Here is a 22,262-nt window from a genome sequence, read left to right as displayed (position 1 = left end):
TGGGGCGCGGCCGGCGGCAACGGCGGCGGCGGCGGCGGCGGCGGTGACGGGGTTGCCGGTGGCGACGGGGGCGGCGGCCGCGCGGCTCTGGCGGGACCGGCTCGGGACTGCGCCGCCTCTGCAGGTACCGCGCCCCGCGCCCCCCGCCCCCGCCCCCGCCCCGGCCCCGCCTGCTCCGCCTCGGCCGCCCTGCCCGGTGCGCCCCGCCACGCCCCCGGGACCGTGCCCCTCCGCGCCCTGCGCACCGGGGACCACCGACCCCGTCGGCCCCCGCCCCGCGGCGCCCCTGCCGGACTGCACCGGGCGTTGCGCCCCCGGGACCCCGTGCTCCGGGTCCGCCCCCCCCCCCCCCCGCCCCGGGACCCGGCGGCCCTGGGCCCCACCCCCGACCCCGACCCCGGCCCGGGCTCCCGGGAGGCCCCGAGCCGCTCCTTTGTCTGCGCCGCTCGGCTCTCCTTTCTAAAGCGCTGGGTCGGGGTGGGATGTGTCGTCTTTGTTCCGAACGAGGGAGCGCTGCGGGAAGGGCGCCCCGGCCCCCGAAGCCCCGCGGCGTGCTGCGGCGGGGGCAGGGGCTCGGCAGCCCGGAGCAGCGCGCAGCCCCGCAGCCCCAGCCCGCCCCAGCCCCGCAGCCCCGCAGCCCCGCCGCCCCAGCCCTGCAGCCCCGGAGCCCCGCAGCCCCGCAGCCCCGGAGCCCCAGCCCCGCCGCCCCAGCCCCGCAGCCCCGGAGCCCCAGCCCCGCCGCCCCAGCCCCGCAGCCCCGCAGCCCCGCAGCCCTGCTGGTGCTGGAGCCCGGATCCCTCCCCGGGGCGGGGGGCTCCATGGGCGGTAGCCCGGGCTCTGGACTCGGTGGACCTTGGTCCTGGGTACTGCTCGTCTCTGTCGGCCTCAGTTTCCCCCTCTGCGAACGGGATGGCTGTAACTGCCTCCTAAGGTGGGTGGGAGGACTGGAGGGCGTCGGGAGGAAGCGCTCGGGGGTCTGTGGCCGAGCTCTCACCCTGACCGCCGCACAGAAGCCGGCGGGAGCGGCTAGTGGAGCTCCGAGGTCTCCGTGCTGTGTGTAGGGCTTCGTTTGATTTTAGGTAAGCACAGAGGTGGAGGGACTTCACCTTCACCCAAAACACAGCTCTTAGGTGGGAAGCCTGGATCAGACTCCAGGAAGTCTATTTTCAGAGTCTGTGGTTTAGTCACTACAGTAATATTCCAGGGGCATGGAGTCCAACAAATCATTTAAGTAGATTTTAAGAATTGATGTAAAATTTTTAAAAAACATAAAATTCACCATCTTATCTATTTAGAAGTGTGCCCTTCATAGCAGCATATTCGCCATGTGCAGTGGTTCCCATCATCCCAGAAAAAACTCCTACCCCGTTAGCATATTCATTATGTGCGAGGATGATTTCCCATCCTCCCAGAAAAAAAAAACAAAAAAAAAAACTACCCCATTAGCAGGCACTCCCCATGCCCGCTGTACCTGTGCTCCGGCACCCCCAGTCTCCTTTCTGGCTCTGGATTTGCCTTATCTGGGCAGTTCATGTAGATTGGATCATACAGTACATAGCCTTTTGTGTTTGGCTTCTTTTGCTGAGTGTGGTGGTTTCCAGGTCCATCTGTAGCAGTGTGCATCCTGCTTAATTCTTTTTATTGCTGACTGATACTCCATTACGTGGACAGATTGCGTTTTGTTTACCATTTGTCTGTTGACATTTTGTTCCCGTGTTTTAGCTCTTGTGAATAGTGCTGCTGGGGATATGGCTGTATAAGTTTTTGTGTGGGTATAAGTTGTCTTGGGTGTATACCTAGGAGTGGATGCCATTGTTATTTCAATTCCTACTGTACAAATGGAGACCTGAAACGCAGGCCTGTTGGATCTCAGGTGGAGAACTCCCATGTTTTGCTCTTTCCGCTGAGCTCCCCGTCAATTCAGGTTAGCCGTATCCCAAAAATTGGCAAAGGAGGGAAAGGAAATTCCAGAATGTCACGATACACCAATAATAACTTCATCAAAGTGCTGACACAAAGTTTGAGGAGCTCCTTAAATTTTTTCTCAAGAGTGAAATTTGAGCTTTGAACACAAAGCAGTATTTGCTTCTATTTACTAAACAGATATTATATATGCAGTCTTGTACCAGCTGCTGAGGAGGAATATTAAGGTGGGTGTGATCCTAGCCTCACACCATTGCAGAGCCACAGGAAGATTAAAGACTTAAATCTGAAGAGCAAAATTGTGAAAAGTTTGAGAAAATAATATAGGAAGATACCTTTATGTCCTGGGGCTAGGAGGGGATTTCTGAAGTGGAGCATAACAAAGCACAAAGCATATGGGGGAAAGACTAATACACTTGGCTGCATTAAAATCAAGAGTTCAACTCATCAGAAGCACTATAAAGAGACCAAACATAGAGAACCAGTATCTAGAGCATAGACTGAAAAGGAAGATAACACAGCAGAAGTAAGGGCAAAAGCTAGAAACAGATATTTCACAGACAAGGAGCCACAAACACAGAAGCATCACAAGGATGTAGTCACCCTTATCAGTAATCAGAAAATGTAAGTTAAAACCACAGTCAGCCCCTGGTTCAAGACACCCTGTGGGCAGGTGAACTGACAGAGCCAGCCACACAGGGAAGGGGTACTGTGAACTCACACTGGCTGATGGTGGGCGTGGGGATTGGCCTAGCAGCTTGGGCAGGGCCTGCTTGAACACACGGACACCCTGTGGCACAGCAATCAGCCTCAGGCATACCCCTTCAATGGACTCTGGCACTAGGGTGCAGGTGATGTGTGCAAGAGTGCACATGGCAGCTCTGTTCATAATTGTAAACTAAAAGCCAAAATACTCCCAACCCAAATGCGTATTGGCAATAGAATGGATGCACGAATCGTGGCATGTTTGTATGGTGACAGAGGGTGCAGCAGTAAAAGTATATGACCCACAGCCTCCAGGAGCCGTGGATGAGTCTCGAAAACAATATTGAGTTAAAGAAACAAGTTATCAAAGAACAAACGTGCTGGGATTCTTTTATATAAGGTCCCAAGCCAGCAAAACTGAACACTTTCTTTCAGAATCTCTGCTGAGGTAATTGTACAACTGTTTTTTTAAAAAGGGCAAGGGGATGAGGAGAGTGGTAGCCTCCAGGGCGGCAAAAGGCGATGATATGGTCAGGGAAGAAGCTATGGGGCTTCTAAATGGGTGTTGTTTTGTTATTCTTTGAACTACGCATAATAGCTTGTATGACTTCCGTGTGTCTTTTTCAGTTCTTTTCAAGTTACAGAAAAACTAGTTTTAGATACATCTCCTGCCCTTTAGAGGCTTGTGCTCTAGTTGGGGAACCAAGAGACAAAGGAAACAGCTAAGCAGAACACAGCAGTGCAGCAAGAGTCGCATGGGTCAGACAGACAGACACACACTCAGGGAGAGGGGAGGGGCTCGGGGTAGTAGCCTAGGAAGGAGTGGGAAGAGATGCAGGGCTCCCATTCATCCCAGGCCTGGCGTGTCGCTGGCACTGATCAGTAAGCCCTGACATTGAATTGAGAGTCAAGCTGGTCTTGGGAGGACAGACAGGATTTGAGTGCTAAGAGCAAGACAGATGCAGACCCTGTGAAAAAAAGTAAGATCCCTATGAAAACATATTAACGAGAATGAAGTCCACAGACCTGGAGCCTTACTGAAAGGCTGCACAGTGCTGGCTATGGCTGAGGATGGGGAGGACCACCTCAGGCCTGCCCCATTCCATGGAAGGTCAGAGGACTCTCTCAGGCTGTTTCTGGCTCCTGAGAACACTAGAATGTTTTGGCTTAAGGGATGTGCAGGATTTGCAACTTGTCTCTGTACTGTCCTAAAAACTAGACTGATAGTCTCTCTGTCTTTCAGTCCATCCATCCATCTATCCATCCATCTATCTTATTTTCCTATTGTTGCTGTAACAAATTACCACAAACTTAGTGGTTTAAAACTGCAGATTTATTCTCTTACAGTTCTGGAGGTCAGAAATCTGAGATCAGCCTGGTTAGCTAAAGTCAGGGTGTCAGCAAGGCTGTGTCACTCCTGGATGCTCTGGGGAATCTGTTTCCTGCCTTTGCCAGATGCTAGAGGTGCCTGCATTCTAGAGGGTAAACCCTCTCCCCATCCTCAAATCCAGCAGCCTGGCATCTTTAAATTCCACTCTCTGTCTCGTTGGCCTCCACTTCTTGATCACATTTCCTCTGACTTTGACCTCCTGCCCCCCTCCTCCAAGGACACGTGTGATCACAGCAGCCCACCTGGATCATCCAGGATCATCTTCTCATTTCAAGGTCCTTAGCTTAATCACATCTGCAAAGTCCTCTGCTACATAAGGTGGGGCATTTGTGAAGTGTGAGGATTAGGGTGTGGACATCTCCCTGGGCTATTATTCAGCCCATTGTGCTGCCTTCACTTAGTGCTGCTTTCACTGTCTTTTCCCATCATGCTTGCTTCGTTTTCCTTGAAAACATTGTGGCCAGTCTGTCTGATATTCTTTTACTGTCAGGCCTCATTCGTTTAGATAACATGATGATGTCAGTGTTTGAGCCAAGATTTCTCCTGCCGAACTCTTGATTCATGAAGGCTTTGTATGAGATTTGCTGCCCTTTTCACTGCTGAGTTGAGCAAGCTAAACTCTGGTTTGAGAGAATGTTACAGGCCACAGCAGTGCTTTGTTTTAAAGTTTATTTATTTTATTATCTTTATACCTAACGTGGGGCTCGAACTCATGACCCTGAGATCAAGAGTCGCTCTACCAACTGAGCCAACCAGGCACCCCCATGGCAGTGCTCTGAAGAGGTGACTTTGCTCCTTGCAGTTTTGACCAAAATTTTCCACTGATACTTCTATACTTGAAATATTTCCTTTAGGGTTTGTTTGTTGTTTTTTACAGGCTTTGTTTTAGAACTGTTCGGGAGCAGGGTTAGGTTTACAGTGAAATTGAGAGAAAGGCACAGAGCTTGCCCGTATCCCCCCCCTGCTCCCACACATCCCCTGTTGTCAACATCACTTACCAGAATGGTACCTTTTTTTGTTTTGTTTTGTTTTTTTATCAAGGATGAACCTACGACACATCATCATCACGCGAAGTTCATAGTTTGCCTGGGGGACCTTTACGTGTTTGATGCATTAGCCCTGATGAATGTTTCCCTGTAGATGTAGAAGATGCCTAACAGACGATAGGGGACTGCTCTTTTCCTATTTTGGGCACAGTTCTGACTCTTTTCCTCCACCTGTTTTTCTTCTATTTTGTTCATTGATGATTTAGTTTTCTGTAGAGGCCAGAAAACAAAGCTTTATGATAACTTTTATGAGCAGATTGGGTAGGGACCAGAATTTTACTGTGGTTCAGTGTTGCTTTCTAAATAATGAATTTTTCTAAGTTTTAGGCTAATACCTATCTGCAGAAAAATTAACTAGTCAAACTGTCATCGCAAGTTAAACGCAGCTCAATATCTGTTCATATCTTGGTGGGCTTCTGCACCTAAGTGTATAATAAACTCCATTAAGCCTGGGTTCCGTGAGATTTCCTGGATGTTAGTGGCTTTGGGAGAAGTCTTGATTTCTTCTTTCATTAGGAAGACATTATTTTCCATCACATATTTAAGGGTGGGGAGAGGATGAAGAGGATGTGAGGAATGTCTAATGTCCTGTTGTTTTCCGCTTATGGTCCATCAGGGTAGGAACAAATGTGTGAAAACGTCTGGTGTGTCTGAGAAGCAGGACAGAGGACATCACAAAACCACAGGCTCTCCATTCAGCCTTGACTTGTCTCCATCAAGAAGGACCAGGATCTCCAACCCCTCACTTCCTTGCCTGCTCCAGCACAGCCGCCCCCCTCTGCCGCTGGCCCTCTGCCACCAGCCTCCGCCTTTTACAACAGACCCCGCTCGGCTCCCTCTTTTGGCGGAAGGGATTTACACAGAGTCAGTCCACACACTTCTGTTTGGCATAAAGACCTTTCACAATCTGGCCTTCTCTCCCAACCCCCTTGCCACCCCTGGGTGCTCTTCCTGTGCCGTTATGCCTGTTGAATTGGTCAGCATTTCCCGGCAGGCCGGACCTTTCCAGTGCTGTGCCCTTGCCTCCTTTCTCCTCAGGAGTGCTTACACCTTTCCACAGTGCTCTTGTCACTTTGCACTGAATTGCTATTTCTCTTGATGAATTCTGTGTACAGAGCGATGCAGGGACTCCTGGCTTACTCGGGAAGAGTCCTCAGCATCTGACACTTGGTCATTCATTGCTTAGTTGTTCATCACTGTTTTAGTAGTTTGGTTTCCTGGGTGGACTTGCCTATAGACCAGCGACCATGCGTGTTTATACTTCTTGACAGTGTTGTATATTATTCATAAATAAGTTGATGTTTGAATTTGTCAGTCTTCTGTGAGTTGGTGGCTGTGAGTCAGGTCTCTCCATCTTGAGCTGTATCTGAGGAATGATGAGATGGCATTGTTCTTCCTCAAGGCTGTAGACCAGGCCTAGAATACTCTCAGCTCTCTGATTCTCTGTGATTTAAAAAAAAAAAAATGTAGCCATGTCAGTATACGTTTAAGGTGTTTGCCTGTGGTGGAACCGTGATGTTAAATATCGTCATGGTACCCCTGTGCCAGGACGGTAGAGGAGAGTGTGTGGGGCAGAGCCAGGAAGCCAGGCCACTCCATGTCCAAGGCCCTTGAAACTGCTGTTCTCAGCGAGTGTCTGAAGTTGGTATGTCTTTCTGCTGAACCTGAGCAGGAGGTCCCTGGTGGGTTTTACCCATGGAGTTTCCTTCTGTAGAGGATCAGAGATTTTGGTGGTCCCCTGGCAAGTAGGGGAATGAGAAAAGCGTGCAGCTGAGAGCTGAGCTAGAGAGACTAGGTAGTGTGGCTAATGTAGCAGCTGCCTGCTTATTAGCTCCTGCTATGGGCCGCAGGCTGTGGAAGGGGCTAGAAGAACAAAGAGGCATAAAGTTTGGCCTCAGCCCTGGAGCAACTCAGTCCACTGGGGTTCTTCAAAAACAGAGTGGTGTAAGACAGTGTCTAGGGTGGAAAGAAGGGGAGAGGTGTGCCAGAGGTTCCTTTCCTCTGTGCAACCTGAAAGCACCTGCCCCACCCACAGGCTAGAAGAGGCTGCTCCAAATACCACAGGACACTTCTCCCCACCACCTCTGCCAGTGGGTTAGGTGAGTGCTAGATGCCTGGGCTCAGGAATAGAGGTGCCAGGGCTGCAGTAGTGTGGAAGTTCAGGTGCTCTGCAGGTGGAGCAGAAGAAGGTGGCTTGCAGAGAGAGAGAGCAGTGAGGCCCTGGGAAAGCCTGGGTGGACATGAGGGCACAGAGATGGCCTGGTCTGCTCCCCCTCCTGGACCCAGCTGCTCCTGAGCTCCCAGTGTCTGTGCAGAGCACCATCTCTCTTCCAGCTCTCAGAACTGGTTTTGTTCCGTTTGATGAAATGTCCCTTAAGAAAGAAGGTACAGGAAAAGTGGGCACATTCCAGCTGAGCCTCTCAGCAGAAGCTGTTGGTGCCTTCCTTTTTCTGAGATGAGGAAATGCTTCCCTGCCTGTACCAGAGATTCAGGGCTTCAGAATTTGTGTTTTCTTAATTTTTAAAAACTTTGGTCTTAATGTTTATATAAAGGTTTCCCAGCTGAGCTGTGAGGGGGAAAGAAGGGAATTTGTTTCATGTTGGTTTTTGTTCACAGGTTGGCCTTAAAGACAGAGCAGTGTTTTCCTGAAAACCCAGGACCGGCAGAGAGAAGGTAAGAGAAAACCAAGGTAGCTAAGGACGACAGCAGAAAAATCAGAAATCTTGTGTGTGGTCAGGCACCTCTTGCTAGAGTTTTTCCTTCACAAACGTTCAGATTCTTGGAAAAAATTGTGTTTGAAGAGGAAGAAGTTCCCTTTACACCAGTTCTCATTAGTACAAGGCCATTTCACGAGCCACGTCTGACCTGCTCCTTCTGAGTAGAACCTTGGTGCAGACTCTGGGCATAGTTAATTTTCCCACAAGTAGTGCTTTGATGACAATCCAGTAGATAGCGATACATAGGATATAAATTTGCACCAAAACAGTGTTTCAGTATCTTAGATATACACCCACCTGATTGGGAGGATAGATTTAATATTCTAAGAATTTAGATTTTTTGTTGTTGTAGTTTTGTTATTCCTAATTTTATTACACTGTGTTGGAAAACTAGTATATACTAGTACTAGTAATATAAAAATAGTATATTTTGCATTTACTTTTCTTGTGGCTTCATATTGGATTCGTTATGACAGAAGGCACTTGTACACTTTTAAATCAGGAACTCCCCAAAGTGAAGGTTTATTTATTTTTTTAAAGATTTTATTTATTTATTCATGAGACACACAGAGAGAGAGAGAGAGGCAGAGAGGCAGAGACACAGGCAGAGGGAGAAGCAGGCTCCATGCAGGGAGCCTAATGTGGGACTCGACTCGATCCTGGGACTCCAGGATCATGCCCAGGCCAAAGGCTGGCACTAAACCCCTGAGCCATCCAGGGATCCCCACAAAGTGAAGGTTTAACATGGAATTGCATTATTTTGTCCTTTCTTTCCTTTTCTTTTCTTTTCTTTTCTTTTCTTTTCTTTTCTTTTCTTTTCTTTTCTTTTCTTTTCTTCTTTCCGGTTTTATTTATTTATTCATGAGAGACGCGGAGAGAGAGGCAGAGACACAGGCAGAGGGAGAGGCAGGCTCCCTGTGGGGAGCCTGATGTGGGACTCAATCCCAGGACGCTGGGATCACTCTCTAGCCAAAGGCAGATGCTTAACCCCTGAGCCACCCAGGTGCCCTCTTATATTCTTTCTTATAAGAAATTCCTGTTTTGGTTGTTTCTTTGGGAATCTTACAGTTACAATGCTTGAGGGACTGCAGCCATTGCGCAGCTCAGGGGCCTGCCCAGTCAGCCACCTGCCACCACGGGGACTCGGCTATGTACTGAGATGCAGAGCAAGAGCCCTTGAGAGGGGTGATGTGACACTCCTTGTTCTCTAGCATTGGGGGCCTGGAGGGGCATTCATGTACAGCAGGAAGAGAATGGAGATATTCGAGACAGATGATCCTAACTGTGAATATATTTCTAAGGATCTGGGAGCAACTCTCCCAGTGCTGTTACCTCCTGTTTGGTAGATTGATGAGGACAAGAAGGGCCTCTTTGGTCCAAACTCCATTGGTCTTGATACTTCAGATTTCAGAGAATCTCAGTTGATGTGGTCCCTGAAGAGAAATTACCCCAAAGGAGCATATAATTGTTCTTATGTTATTAAGTATTTGGCTTGTGGAGTTAATAAAGTTTACAGTGTTTTCTTTTCAGAATCAGTTTTGGCGTTCCTGTCCTAGGAGGAGCGTCTCCATGAATAGAACCTCAGGATATAGCGTTTACCAGCAGGAAATGAGATGGCCCAACTTCCGTTGTTTTCTGTGCCATTTGGGGAAAACATTTCTTGAACTGAATGCCATATCAACTTACTTGGTAGTACGGTGGCTGTATATGACTTCCTATGTGAGCAATCGTGTCCTTGTTGCAGGACATTTGGGATCCTACTGCCTGTACCTCTCTTTAGTTTTCTGTCCCATTTCCTTGTGTGCTTTGCTGATTTGTAATTGGGATTACACATTCATATATGTATCAGTATCAATATATATTCACATATCTATTTTTCTCTATATTCATCAGGTTTTCCATTATTTTATGTGCCTTTTATCACAGGATGCTGTCACTCTTAGAACGTGTTCCATTTCAATGGCTAATTGGTTTTCTCCTACTTTGCTCATTTTCACTCCGCAGAACTTGATTGGGCTCAGATTACACTGCAGTGGAGTGAGAGGGCGTTCAATCATTCTTCCTTCAGCTTATACCTATTTTTGCTATCATTGGAAATTTTCTTAGTTTCACAAATTTTTTTTTTTCTCTTCTAATGGGATTTCTAAAGAGGGGCCATTCCCAGAAGTGTTATATATAGATTCTGGATGCAAGTCAATTTTCTTTTATGTAATAAATGCTACGTCCTTGTGTTTGTGCCTCTCAGAGCTCACTATAATTTAATTGCAGCCTCTTGTGATCCTTTCGATATCTTGTCCCTCACAGACAGCACACAGTTGGATTGGCCTCTGCGGTTCCCAGGTCTAGTCCAGGACCAAGTTCATTAGCATCAGTGGTGCCTGGCCTTTGCTTCTGCAGGGTCGTCTCTTGCACCACAGGCACACCTAGTGCGGTTCCGACAGCATTTAAAATAGTTTTGTTAGGGGTGCCTGGGTGGCTCAGTGATTGAGCTTCTGCCTTTGGCTCAGGGGATGATTCTGGGGCCCTGGGATCGAGTCCCATATCGGGCTTCCTGCATGGAGTCTGCTTCTCCCTCTGCCTATGTCTCTGCCTCTCTCTGTCTCTCATGAATAAATAATAGAATCTTTAAAAAAATAAAATAAAATAGTTTTGTTAAATGTCCTTCTCTTCCTAGGTCCAATTGTTAAACTCATCTTTGAACCCTTAGCATCTGTCACGGTGCATGGAACGTACTAGGTGCTTCATAAATGCTTGCTGTGTGGACACTTAGTTGCATTGGACTCTTTGCTCACAGTAAGGGCCAGGGCAAAGTTAGGGGTGCCCCCGGCCCCAGTAAGACGGAGGAGCGCTCACTGTGTTGTCGTTTAAGAAAACCAGTTCCTCAAGTTTGGGGAGCATCTCTTTGTGAATAAATGGTTATGTATATTATTTATACAGAATATAATTTATGTGAAAGTTTATTACAGCTGAGTTTTGCCTCAAATGTATTGTAAGCTCTTTTTGGCCAAGGCGGTATCTTAATACTGCTGCCGTTTCTTCTACTTTTTGTCTGTGTGGGTGGTAGGCCCTCTGTACTGGCTGATTATGAAGAAAGCAGAGAAGTAAACACACCTCTCAGCTGTTACATGAATTAAAAGTCTGTGTCTGTCACTGTGCCGGGTGAGGAGCTTTTTTAGGCCGCAGAGCATATTGTGTTTATCTCTGTATCCACAACATGCAGCACAGTGCCTGAATTTTAGTAGGAATTTGATAGCTCTTGGTAGTTAGGTTGACTAATCTCCTTGGAAGAAAAGGACTTCATAAGCTGCATATGTTAATGAGATTATAAATTGAGTGGATCCGTGGGTTACATGCATTTGAAACGTCACTGTTATTTAAGTGCATAATTGTTAAGCTCTGATGTCCTTAGGTGTCTTCATTTAGACTATGCATGTTCCTTTAACTTAATTAAGTAAAGAACTCCTATCTCCTTCCCCTTCCCTACAGGCTGCCATGGCTGCTGTTGACAGCTTCTACCTCTTGTATAGGGAGATCGCCAGGTCCTGCAATTGCTACATGGAAGCTCTGGCCTTGGTCGGAGCTTGGTATACGGCCAGAAAAAGCATCACTGTCATCTGTGACTTTTACAGCCTGATCAGACTGCATTTCATCCCACGCCTGGTGAGCAGAGCAGATCTGATCAAGCAGTATGGAAGATGGGCAGTCGTGAGTGGTAAGAAATGAGATTTAAATTGTTGCATATTTTAAAAACAGAATAATCTCTTCTGTTTTAAGCTGTGTTTTAAATTAGATGCCTTATTTGAGGAGTCACTGAATTCAATGTGATGTTTTCATGGGAACATAGTTCTGTTGTTATTATGTTGATGTTTTTGTACTGCCCTCCTCTGAAGGATCATCCTGTGACGTTTTGTCCTTCTTATTCTGCCCTCCTGTTCCCGGTCCTGCCTCAGCCCACCTTCCCACCTCTCATTTTTCGTTTTGCTTTGTTTTGAAATTGTCCTTAGAAACTGTCACCACTGTCAGCAGTGCTTCCCTTATTTTAGATTTCATTTTGATTTATCGTTGTTTCCCAGGAAAGTACCTCCTGGCACTTGTTCAAGCCAGATAGGAGTTTGGAAACCGTCTCCTGCCATGTCTCACCAGCAGCTTGGTGAACGGGAGACTACCTTTCCTCTACTTGTCAGGGTGTCCGAAGGAGGGTTGGATTATCATGTGTTGTGCATATTTGGATTTGACATTGTACTCGACATAGTGATCAGGATTAGGACTGGGCTTATTTCTAGAGTGAAACTTTTCGGCGTAAACCCAGGGGAATTTAAGGTTCACTCCGAAGGTCGTGCCACTAAATGAGCATGGTTGCTCTCCCTGGCTCATATCGTAGGTGCGACCGATGGGATCGGAAGAGCCTATGCAGAAGAGCTAGCGAGCCGTGGTCTCAGTATCATCCTCATTAGTCGCAATCAAGACAAGTTGCAGATGGTTGCTAAAGACATAGCTGACACCTACAAAGTGGAAACCGAAGTTATTGTTGCAGACTTCAGCAATGGCCGCGAGATCTACGACCCGATTCGAGAAGCCTTGAAAGACAAAGACATTGGCATCTTGGTGAATAATGTCGGTGTGTTTTACCCCTACCCCCAATATTTTACTCAGGTCTCCGAGGACAAACTCTGGGACATCATAAATGTAAACATTGCTGCAGCTAGTTTGATGGTCCATATAGTGTTACCAGGGATGGTGGAGAGAAAGAAGGGCGCCGTTGTCACCATCTCTTCTGGTTCTTGCTGCAAACCAACTCCCCAGCTGGCTGCATATTCTGCTTCTAAGGTAATGTGTTCCTGATTGGAAAGTGAAGTCATAAAGCAATAGGACACTTATGTGGTTTGGTCCAGTTTGTCAAGCTCTCTGTCTCCAACTCATGTTTACTTATACTGTATTTTTTCCTGAAGTGGTAATAAGCCTTTTTTCTCCTGAATTTTCTTCCAAGTTCCTGCCCCCTAAATTAAATCTTTACTCCTGCTCTGTTTTAACAGGCTTATTTAGACCACTTCAGCAGAGCACTGCAGTATGAATATGCTTCCAAAGGAATCTTTGTACAGAGTCTAATCCCATTCTATGTGGCTACCAACATGACCTCTCCCGGCAGCTTTCTGCACAAGTGCCCATGGTTGGTGCCTTCGCCAAAAGTATATGCACATCATGCTGTTTCTACCCTTGGCATTTCAAAAAGGACCACAGGATACTGGTCCCATTCTATCCAGGTAACAGTACGCGCTCAACTCTTGTAATTAGGTTAATGCATGCTAAACCTTTCTAAATGATACATGGCAATCTGATTGAAGCCTACTGCTGAAATATGAGAATTACACATTCTGATTCTTAAACCTGACACTCGTAGTGGTTCTGGTTAAGTCCTTAAATTTTCTTCTGTGAAACTATTACTGGTATTTTAATCTGTGTGGCACCTAAGAGATGAAATATGGTGCTTATATGGTGTAAATGGCAGTAGTATAAAATACTCAGTATTCATGTGGGAATTTCAAAGTGACAAAGATTCAGAGGGTACCTGTGAATCAGCAGCCTACTTCGCAAACATAAAACCACAGACTTGGTCTGGATCTCACATAACTGTCAGGCCAGTTAATATCTCAGCATAGTCCTGGACTCATTTGTTCAAGAAGCGTAGACTTTATTGACAAGTTTACATTTCAGGTATGACAAAGATTTAGGGCTTTAGTATTTTAAAGAGTAACTTAAGTATCTGGCAATTTGATTCCGAGTATGAGGTTGTGAGCTCCTGGTTTGTTGTAACGGGCTTGTGGCGGTGTGAGTGGACGTGCAGTAGTTGAGAATTGTTGTTCGCAAGTATGCAGTCATCTCCATCACCAAGCAGATATTTTGGGGACTCTTTGCATAAAGATGATTAAATTTGCCATCACCACATAATAAATAAGAAAATCAACAATTAATTTTTACTTTTATCATAAGATTTGGCTGAAAGTTTTTCTAATAAAAGGAGCTTTATTTAAGTGGCTATTTCCAGATCCTTCATTACTAGGGAAAAGCAGAGAGACCAAAGAAGTAACTTTAGAAGCCACTGAGCATAAAGTTCCTGGAGAAGTGACGAGTGGAGGTGGCGAGGGTGGGGCTTAGAGACGGCGGATGTTTGCATTGCATTTGTAAAACACCAGCATTTTACTTTTTAATTTTTTGGTTTAAAAAGATTTATTAATTTATTTGAGAGAGAGAGAGAGCGTGCATGCATGTAGATGCAGGCGAAATCATGACCTGAGCTGAAACCAAGAGTCAGATGTTCAGCTAACTGCTAAGCCACCCAGGCACCCCAGCACCAACATTTTAAATTATAGTTCATTCACACTGATGAACTCTTCTTGAGAATGTGTATTTTTTTCTACCCAGAAAAGTCTGTTAATTTAATTCCCAGAGTAGTTTTCTGTATAAAGCTGTTAAAACTTTTCATTTTCCCTGTTTTCATTTTTATTTTCCTCAAAATATTTTCAGCATTATCACTTTTTTTTTTTCTTTCAATTTTACAGCAGTTATTTGGCCATCAATCACTGTTTTGCCTATAGCCAGATTCTCTGGAGGCTTTTCACACTGAGGCTTTCCATTTGTGATCACCATATCTTCTGAATGGAGTTTTGTCAGGTCACAAAGATCTAAATTTTGTCAGGATTTCATTGTCTGCCGATTTTTAGCATATAAGGATTTTCCTGGAGGGAGTTTGATGTGCCAAACACACTGTATAAAGCGTTATCTGTGCTTAACCCCCGTTACTCTTCCACGTTACAGCCTAAGTAAGAGTGATAGCCTGTGTTACGTGTAGGATCATGGAAACACTCAATGCCTTGGATGAAGGCAGTTTGGGGAGCTTTTTAGGGAGAGATGGGTTGCAATGAGCAGGTGAGGGAGTGGACACTGCATTCTCCATAAATAAGGCTGTGTAGGTGTGGCGGCAGGTAGATTGGGTAAGAGGAGGGAGTTGGGTTTGTTAATCCATTTATGGCAGCAGAGACATGGCTGTGAGTGAGTGCTGGCAGGGAGGGGTGTGTGGAGAAGAACAGCCTAAAGATGGGAGAGAGAAAGCATGGTTCCCAGCAATGGGGGCAGGACCCAGAGCACAGTGGAGGGGCCATGGGGGAAGTCACAGAGGCCAGCAGGGGCCGCTGTCTGCTGACTCCTGTGCAGTGGGGGCTTGCAGAGTGAGGAGGTTTGAAGTGAGAGTTGTCTGGGGTGGAGAGCAGCCTGCTGTACCTGTGTGAGTGACTCTTGTGGGAGCCACTGCCGGGCTGGCCTATACAGTGATTTCACAGTCTTATTGATCTACTGATCACTGCTAGGTCTGTATAAAAGGCTCTTTTTGATGAGCTTGCACAGAGGTTAGGGAGGAGGTATCTTCACTCCTTGCCTGGGCCCCAGCCCTTACAGATGTCTGCAAAAACATCGTTTCTACACAGGAGCAGTTGGAGAACTGGCCTTTTCTGCTTTCTTGGCATACATTTAATTAGATGATTAATCATCTTTGTGTTATGCTAGTTGTCTTAATGATTTGCAAGCAGGAAGTAGAAAAAAAAAGATTTGGATTTAAAACAACTATAAAAGGGTCAAATGTCTCAGCTTTAGTTGTCACCTAGTTATCAGTGTTGATTTGGAAGCCTTTCTTCTCTTTCTCAGAAGTGCAGTAGCCAGTATTGTCAGCTTCTGAACACAAAGTAAGGCTGGCAGAAAAGCTCGTAGCCTTCTGTTTGGGTTACTTGATGTGAACCAGAAACACATGGCTTTGTGTTGGGTTGAAAAAGCCATTAACTTGACACCTTGACCAGTAAGTGTCTTGCTTATAACTCTGGGGGCTGTCCTCCTAGTGGTGGGATGATAGAGAAAGCCCCAGGAATTGGCAAGCAGGTTAGGTGTCCCTGAGCTCTCTGGATTGGCCTGCATTCTGCTCTGAATTTCTACCCACCTTAGGTGTATTTGTTCCCATAGAGTATGCGTGTGTTGCTATTGGAAAAGAGGATGTGGCACTTAAAGGAGAGGCAAACTGGTTGGCATTGTGAAGGCCCTGGGGCTACATATTGAGATGTGGCTGAGGGTCCAAGGGAGGCAGGCCAGCAGCTGTGTCAGAGGTCATGGCCCTCCTGTCCAGGCCGAGTTCCCATGTCCGTTGCCAGCCAGGATAGGAACTGTGAACCATACACCCTCACTGCAGCTTTGCTTCTACCTTTGGAATAACTCTGGCCTAAGGATCCAGCCGCAGTTTTTCCTCTCTGTCCCCATTTCTTACCTAGGCCTACCCATCCCAGTCTCTGGGAAATATACGGCATTGGCGTTTTTATTGCCAAGGCAGATCTCCAATCAGCTGAATGTGTACGTTTGCCCACTGACTTCCTCTGGCTCTGGGCCCCAAGTCTTACTGAACAGCAATCTGCACAGGGGCTGTGCCACATCAGGAGCAGAGACTGTTGGCTTTTGTTGCAGGGGAGGACAGCTCCTTTCCTAGGCCTAGATAGCTGGGTCAGGGTCTCTGAACATGCACAGAGCCTTCCAGAGCCCAAACCCAGCCCTCCCTTCCCTCTGCCCCCTCACTCACTCACTCTGCCTTTAAACAAGTAGATGAGTCACCCCTTAGTTTCTAATCTACCAGTACACAGAGGATGAAGTTCTCTCCTCTTCCATTAGCTCTTTCTACCTAGCTCTTTCCATCCTGCTCCCCAGAGTGCTGAGACTCCATTAGGATAAGCCAGAAATGCTGTGCCAGTGATGTCTCCACACGTAGCGCTGTAGGAGGCTGGCAAGATACATGCTGATGCTGGTCCCCATGCAATAGACAATGGTCGTGAATGAAATTAAAAACCAACAGATTTCTAGGTGTTGATCCCTTCTCCGCTAAATAAATCCTGAAAAAATGCATAGCAGTCTTCCCCGTATCAACAGGGATATGTTCCCAGACACCCAGGGGATGCCAGAAGCCATACCTAGTACCGAACCCGTATAGACTATGTTTTTTTCTGTATGTACCTGTGATAAAGTTTAATTTATAAGTTAGGCACAGTAAGAGGTTAACAATGACTAATAATAAAATAGAAGAATTATAACAATGTCCTATTATAAAAGCCATGTGAATATGGTCTCTCCGAAAATACCTGTACAGTATGAAGCCGCCTTCTGGTTGTGATGACATGAGATGATAAAATGCCTGTGTGAGGAGAGGGAGTGAGGATATAACACGTTAGGCTGCTGTTGACAGGGCGGTAAATCAGGAGGATCAACTGCTTCTGGACCATGGTTGACCTTGACATGGGTACCTGAAGCTGTGGAAAGCAAACCAGGAGAGTGGGAGCACTATTGTACTTGGAAGAGGACTTCTGTAGTCTGTCCCAGGTGCCTACGTGTTTGAGTGCATCCCTACTTCCAGGGTCCTCCTAAGAGACCCTAAGCTGACTTCTTTTGTCTCTTTGCATTTAGAATCTTGTGCTTTAAAACAGAGCTCCAAGGAAGAGTATCCCAGGATATTTTCCACAAAATCCTGGCTCTTTAAAGAGGCCCAAAGTGACCTTTGTTGTGTCCCCAGAAAGTTTCCTGTGGCTCTGGACCAAATACTGAGCTCCTGTCTCTGAGGTGATGAGCCGGAGCTTCTCTGGACCCTGCAATGGAGAGCTGTGGCTGTCTATGATACTGGGACTCCCTCCTGTTCAGTGTGGCTTCCCTGGGTCTGGGTAACCTCTGTTGTTTTATTTCTGTTCAAGGCTAGAATTGTAGCACTTGCAGTGGCCTGTTCATCTCTCTCCCTTCCTCCCTCCCTCCCTTTATTTATTTTTTTATTAAAGTAAGCTTTATGCCCATTATGGGGCTCAAACTCACAACCCTGAGATCAGAGTTGTATGGTCTACTGACTTAGCTAGCCAGTCATCCCATTCACCTCCCTTCCTAACCATACGAGTAGAACTTGTGTTCAGCTCAGTCTTAGACAAACCTGTCAGCATAGTGCAGGGTTTCCCGCATCAGCAGTGTTGGCATTTGGTGTTGGATAATCCTTGTTGGGAGGCTGTCCTGGGCATCATAGAATGTTCAGCAGCACCCCAGGCGTGACAACCAGGGATGTTTCAGGACATCACTATATATCCCCCTGGGATGCCCAGGCTGTCTCCTCACATCTCAGGTCTGGGGCCTCAGGGTCCCAGGGGCTTTTTTTTTTTTTTTTTTTTAAGATTTTATTTATGTATATCAGAGAGAGAAAGAGAGGCAGAGACACAGGCAGAGGGAGAAGCAAACTCCATGCTGGGAGCCTGATGTGGGACTCGATCCCAGGACTCCAGGATCACGCCCTGGGCCAAAGGCAGGTGCCAAACCACTGAGACACCCAAGGATCCCCATGGGTCCCAGGGTTTTTGACCTAGTTCTCTTGTTTCATTTCACCCCATCCCACCCCTCAAGTTCTAGTTTTCTCTCATAGTAGTAATCGGGGATGCACTTATCCATTTCTGCTGCTCTTTGTTCCTGGAGTGGTTTTGTCCTTCTTGACCAAATGAATCTGCTATTGATCAGGTTAGATAAGGATGGAATCATATGACTGCGTGTGAGTCTGTCCAGCCTCATTAGAGAGAAGGGGGTGGGCAGGGGGTGGCATGTTTGTTGTAGTCCTGTGGAGTCTGGCATAGGTGCTTGGTACAAGAGCACCTAAGGACTTTTTCTTTTTTTAATTTAATTTGATTGATGATATTTGTTGCAGTAAGTCATATACTGAAACTTACACATCTGTGCTTTGGGTTCTAACCTTATAACCTTTTTCTCTTTCATTTTTAGTTTCTTTTTGCACAGTATATGCCTGAATGGCTCTGGGTGTGGGGAGCAAATGTTCTCAATCGTTCTTTACGTAAGGAGGCCTTATCCTGCAAAGCATGAAACTGCATGATGGTCTGGGAAGTTTTGCCACCTCGTGGGAACCTGCAGTATTCTGACGTTTGGAAGAACACATTTAATTTATCTTCTGCATTTTCTTCTACTCCTGCGTATTTAGCATACTGTTGACTCCTCACTTGGAAAGCATACATAATACTTGTAGAGAATGCTGTGGAAAAACCACAAGGGCCGCATCACATGGATGGCACAGAGCACACACCCGGGTGTGGCTAGGGCACAACATTCGATCAAGGGAACCTAAATTGTGATGCTTTTTCTCCTGTAAGCTGTCTAAAAGCCGTGTGATTTATGTTGTTCTTGGAGCTACAGCAATGACCTGTAGCATGACCTGTCAGCATTTGTAGTTTCACATGTAGTTTCTTAAGGGAAGTGATCTATTTCAGTAGATGAATTATAGTATTGGTTTTCAAATCATCAGGAAAGACCATTTGAAAGTGTTATTTTATGAGTAAGATCACTGGTGTAATTAGCAGTAGAAATCTGTGTATATCGCATTGTATAGCTCTGTTTGACTCTGTGTATGAAAATGCTGCTCTTCAAGCGATATCTCACCAGAAAGCCGTGTGTGTATGTATGTTGTGTACATCTGGGCAACTTTATTTATGGGTAAGTCATTTTTAAAAAGGTGTCTTGTTAAGGTGGCTTAACGTGGAACCTTATGGGGTCTTAAAATTCTAGCTTATTCCTTTTCGTATTATACAAGCCTACCCAATTTTGTGCTATAGGTTTGCCATGTATAATATACATTCTGTTGGTTGTTGTTGTTGGGTTTTTTTTTGGTCTGCTGTGGAATTAATTCATTCCTAGATTTGAACCTATAATGGTTGATCCTCAGTCATCTCTTATTTTATAATTATTGTGGATAAATAGTGATTTCTCAGTCTATGACCCATTTTATAACTGAAATTTAGCCCTTTAGAGCTTGTTATATCTGGTTTTCATACACTTTTCTATGTAATATTGTCTTATAGCAGCATTAATGGAGTAAACATCAATTACTTATGGAATAGTGGTTAAAATATGGACAAATTATGTGTGTGATATGATGTATGTGTTAAAATAAGTTAGAAGCTCATTCTTGGTCAGTGTAACAAATTTATGCATCACAGCGAACACTTTTGTTGGTGTGAAGATCGTTATGCGCAATCCCCTATGATAGGGGATTGGCATTGACGCCTACTGTGAAATAAATGTTTTTGGTTCAGATCTTCTAAAGCCACACATTTTTGAGGACCACTCTCTAGTGCTTCAGCAACTGTAAATCACTGTATGAATATGACAATATGTGCAAGTTAAGAGTTTGGGGTTTATTACTGTTACACTGATGCAGAAACTAGTAAATTGGCTGAAATCAGGACTTCTATGGAATTTTCTTCTGAGATGGTATTCTATTATGAGTTAGGCCTGAGCATACTTTTATGTCATACCCACAATTTTGTCAGTGCTGTTGTCTCAGTCTTTCCAGATCTGACTTGGACTTAGAAGATCAGTGGTTGAATTCAGAAGCTCTTCCACGTATAGACCAGGCCTTCATTACACAAAAGACCTTCCGATGTGAAAACCTGCTAGCGGTGTTACACAGCACGTGAAGCTGTTGATGAAATGAGCTTGGAGGCCTTCATTTTGTTACATGAGGCAATTTTCCCTCACCCAACAATTAACGTATGGTCATTAAGACTAGAAAAAATTTGACTTCCTGCCACAGCGACCTGAATTGTAATTGAAATGTAGGAAGAAGCAGCAACTTTGTGTAAATGCACCATATTTATATCTAAGGTGTTATGTGGCTTAGCAGTGTTATATTTATAGGTTACATATTGAGTCACTGTTACTAAATCACAACAGTGATGTTTTCAAATTCTTTACTTGGCAGGAAGTGTAAATAAGCTTCTGGGTGCAAAGCTAGTGAAAGATCAAAACCAAAACTCTTCTTAGGTTTCCTCTGATAAAATACTTCTTCCCAGAGCTTGAGAATCATCATTGGGCCACTGTAGATGGGGTTTCTTATTAGGTATGGGGGAGATTAATAACCTTTGAAACAATCTGTGAACTGAAAACTGAATAAAAGCTGTTGCTTCTGCTTCCCGTGGAGGAGATTTTGCTCCATATATTTGTGAGAGAGATTTTTCCCCCATAGAAACAATTGCTTTAAAATTACCAAAACATTAATCCATGAACAGTTACGGTAGTAATTCATTAAAAGCTGGTAATTCAGCAAGAAAATTGCACATAACCATGTGTCTATTAATTCTCTTGAAACGACTAAGTTGATTTCTTGTTCTCATTCTCCTGATAGGTTAAGGAGATGAAAGTAGATTTCCGTCCTTAACTGGCAACTTGGAGGTTGCTGCTGGTTTTGCCATGGGCCATTTTGTCTCCTGGTGGGGAGGAAAGGTCAATTGTAATGGGTTTGACACAGTGGAGAGAAAAAGGGAGATAGCAAGGGGAGAGCTTTTTTGAGAAATTTTGTTCTGTTTTAATCTCAGTTACTCAAAATCTTGTGACATTTGGGAACCAGGGGGTTAGATGGTGTGTCCCATCTTGACATCGTGTGCCCTCCTAAACCAAGTCCAGTCTGTCCGTGTCTCTCAGTACTGGCTGGGCTGTTTACTCTTTAAAATAGTATTTAGTTTGAATATAAACTTATCTTCCCATGGAATTTGCAAAAACTTTATTATATATATAAAGCATAGTGTTGTTTCAGAACCGGGAGCGGTGGCAAGCCAATAGATGAGAATCCTCTGGTTCTTATTCTTTCTCGGTAGATTTCCAAAACACCCCTCTCCTACCCTGCCCCACTTCATTTCATAAGGTTCTCCGAGCTGGAGCAGTGCCCTGTTCCCTGCTTTGGAGCTTCACCATCATATGGCAGGGGTGTCGGCAGTTCACTAGCCTACCTAAGTTCCTAACAGTTGGGTCATGTGTTCAGGGGTACAGTGACTTCAAGGTGGGTTAAAAGAACCCTGGTCTAGGCCAGTTTACTCCACATTAAGACACCACAGTTAAGTTGAAGATCAAGCGCAATGCGTGGTGGCAGCAGGGACTGCTTAACTTTGAGGATTTACCAATGGGAAAAAGTCAAGAATTCTCTGGCAGTTCCTAACATTGATGCGCTCTCAGAATGGGGAGGGTCTAGCCATAAGCACCATTGTTTATTGGCGTCTCATTGAACCTTCACTTCGTCAGGTGGGTATAATGCCCCTTTAGGGTCAGGAAGGGGAGGTGCGAATAGCGCGGGTACAACTAGATCAGAGCCCCCGGGTCAGGATCAGAGCGAGATGGTGGTGTGTGGCCGGGTGTGGCGAGTCAGTCTGGCCGAAGAATGGAGGGAGTGCGGGGTGCGGGGGAAGGTTCAAACAAGGTACAAACAGGTCTCACTGCACTGCGCATCATTTTTCAAAAGTATCGCCAAAAACATGCTTTCTGCCCCGGCTAGGGACCCAGCGCCCGGTGTGGGCCGGTTCACCGGGGGGCAGAGCGCAGCCCGCCATCCTAGTGTCCACGCCCCGCGGGCGCTTTGCGGGAGGCCGGCGTCCCTGCGCT

The 22,262-nt window shown here is 45.9% G+C and overlaps 1 protein-coding gene across 5 annotated transcripts; it reads left to right on the top strand.

Moving 5' to 3' along the window:
* Window positions 1-2: 2 nt before the first annotated feature.
* Window positions 3-20,808, top strand: HSDL1 (hydroxysteroid dehydrogenase like 1). Of its 5 annotated transcripts, none has more exons than XM_077891021.1 (6): window positions 3-124; window positions 7,681-7,737; window positions 11,309-11,493; window positions 12,163-12,608; window positions 12,815-13,042; window positions 18,603-20,808. In XM_077891021.1, exons 3-6 carry the CDS (start codon window positions 11,337-11,339, stop codon window positions 18,699-18,701), a joined length of 930 nt encoding a protein of 309 aa, XP_077747147.1. In that variant the 5' UTR covers window positions 3-124; window positions 7,681-7,737; window positions 11,309-11,336; the 3' UTR covers window positions 18,702-20,808. The 5 variants fall into 5 exon arrangements, with proteins under 5 accessions (XP_077747147.1, XP_077747145.1, XP_077747148.1 ...); XM_077891019.1 differs by having other exon boundaries at window positions 11,268-11,493; XM_077891022.1 differs by lacking the exon at window positions 3-124 and adding an exon at window positions 925-1,079.
* Window positions 20,809-22,262: the final 1,454 nt, after the last annotated feature.

Source organism: Canis aureus, chromosome 3, assembly GCF_053574225.1.
Source record: "Canis aureus isolate CA01 chromosome 3, VMU_Caureus_v.1.0, whole genome shotgun sequence".
NCBI classification, from domain to species: domain Eukaryota; kingdom Metazoa; phylum Chordata; class Mammalia; order Carnivora; family Canidae; genus Canis; species Canis aureus.
The sequence above is the reverse complement of the archived record's forward strand: the minus strand, read 5'-3'. Positions and strand labels throughout refer to the sequence as shown.

Coding starts and splice junctions, on each gene's coding strand:
- HSDL1 (XM_077891018.1), top strand. CDS start 5,669: ATGGTCCATCAGGGTAGGAACAAATGTGTGAAAACGTCTGGTGTGTCT. Junction 5,929..7,680: donor GCGGAAGGGATTTACACAGA/GTCAGTCCACAC, acceptor TTTTGTTCACAG/GTTGGCCTTAAAGACAGAGC. Junction 11,494..12,162: donor AAGATGGGCAGTCGTGAGTG/GTAAGAAATGAG, acceptor CTCATATCGTAG/GTGCGACCGATGGGATCGGA.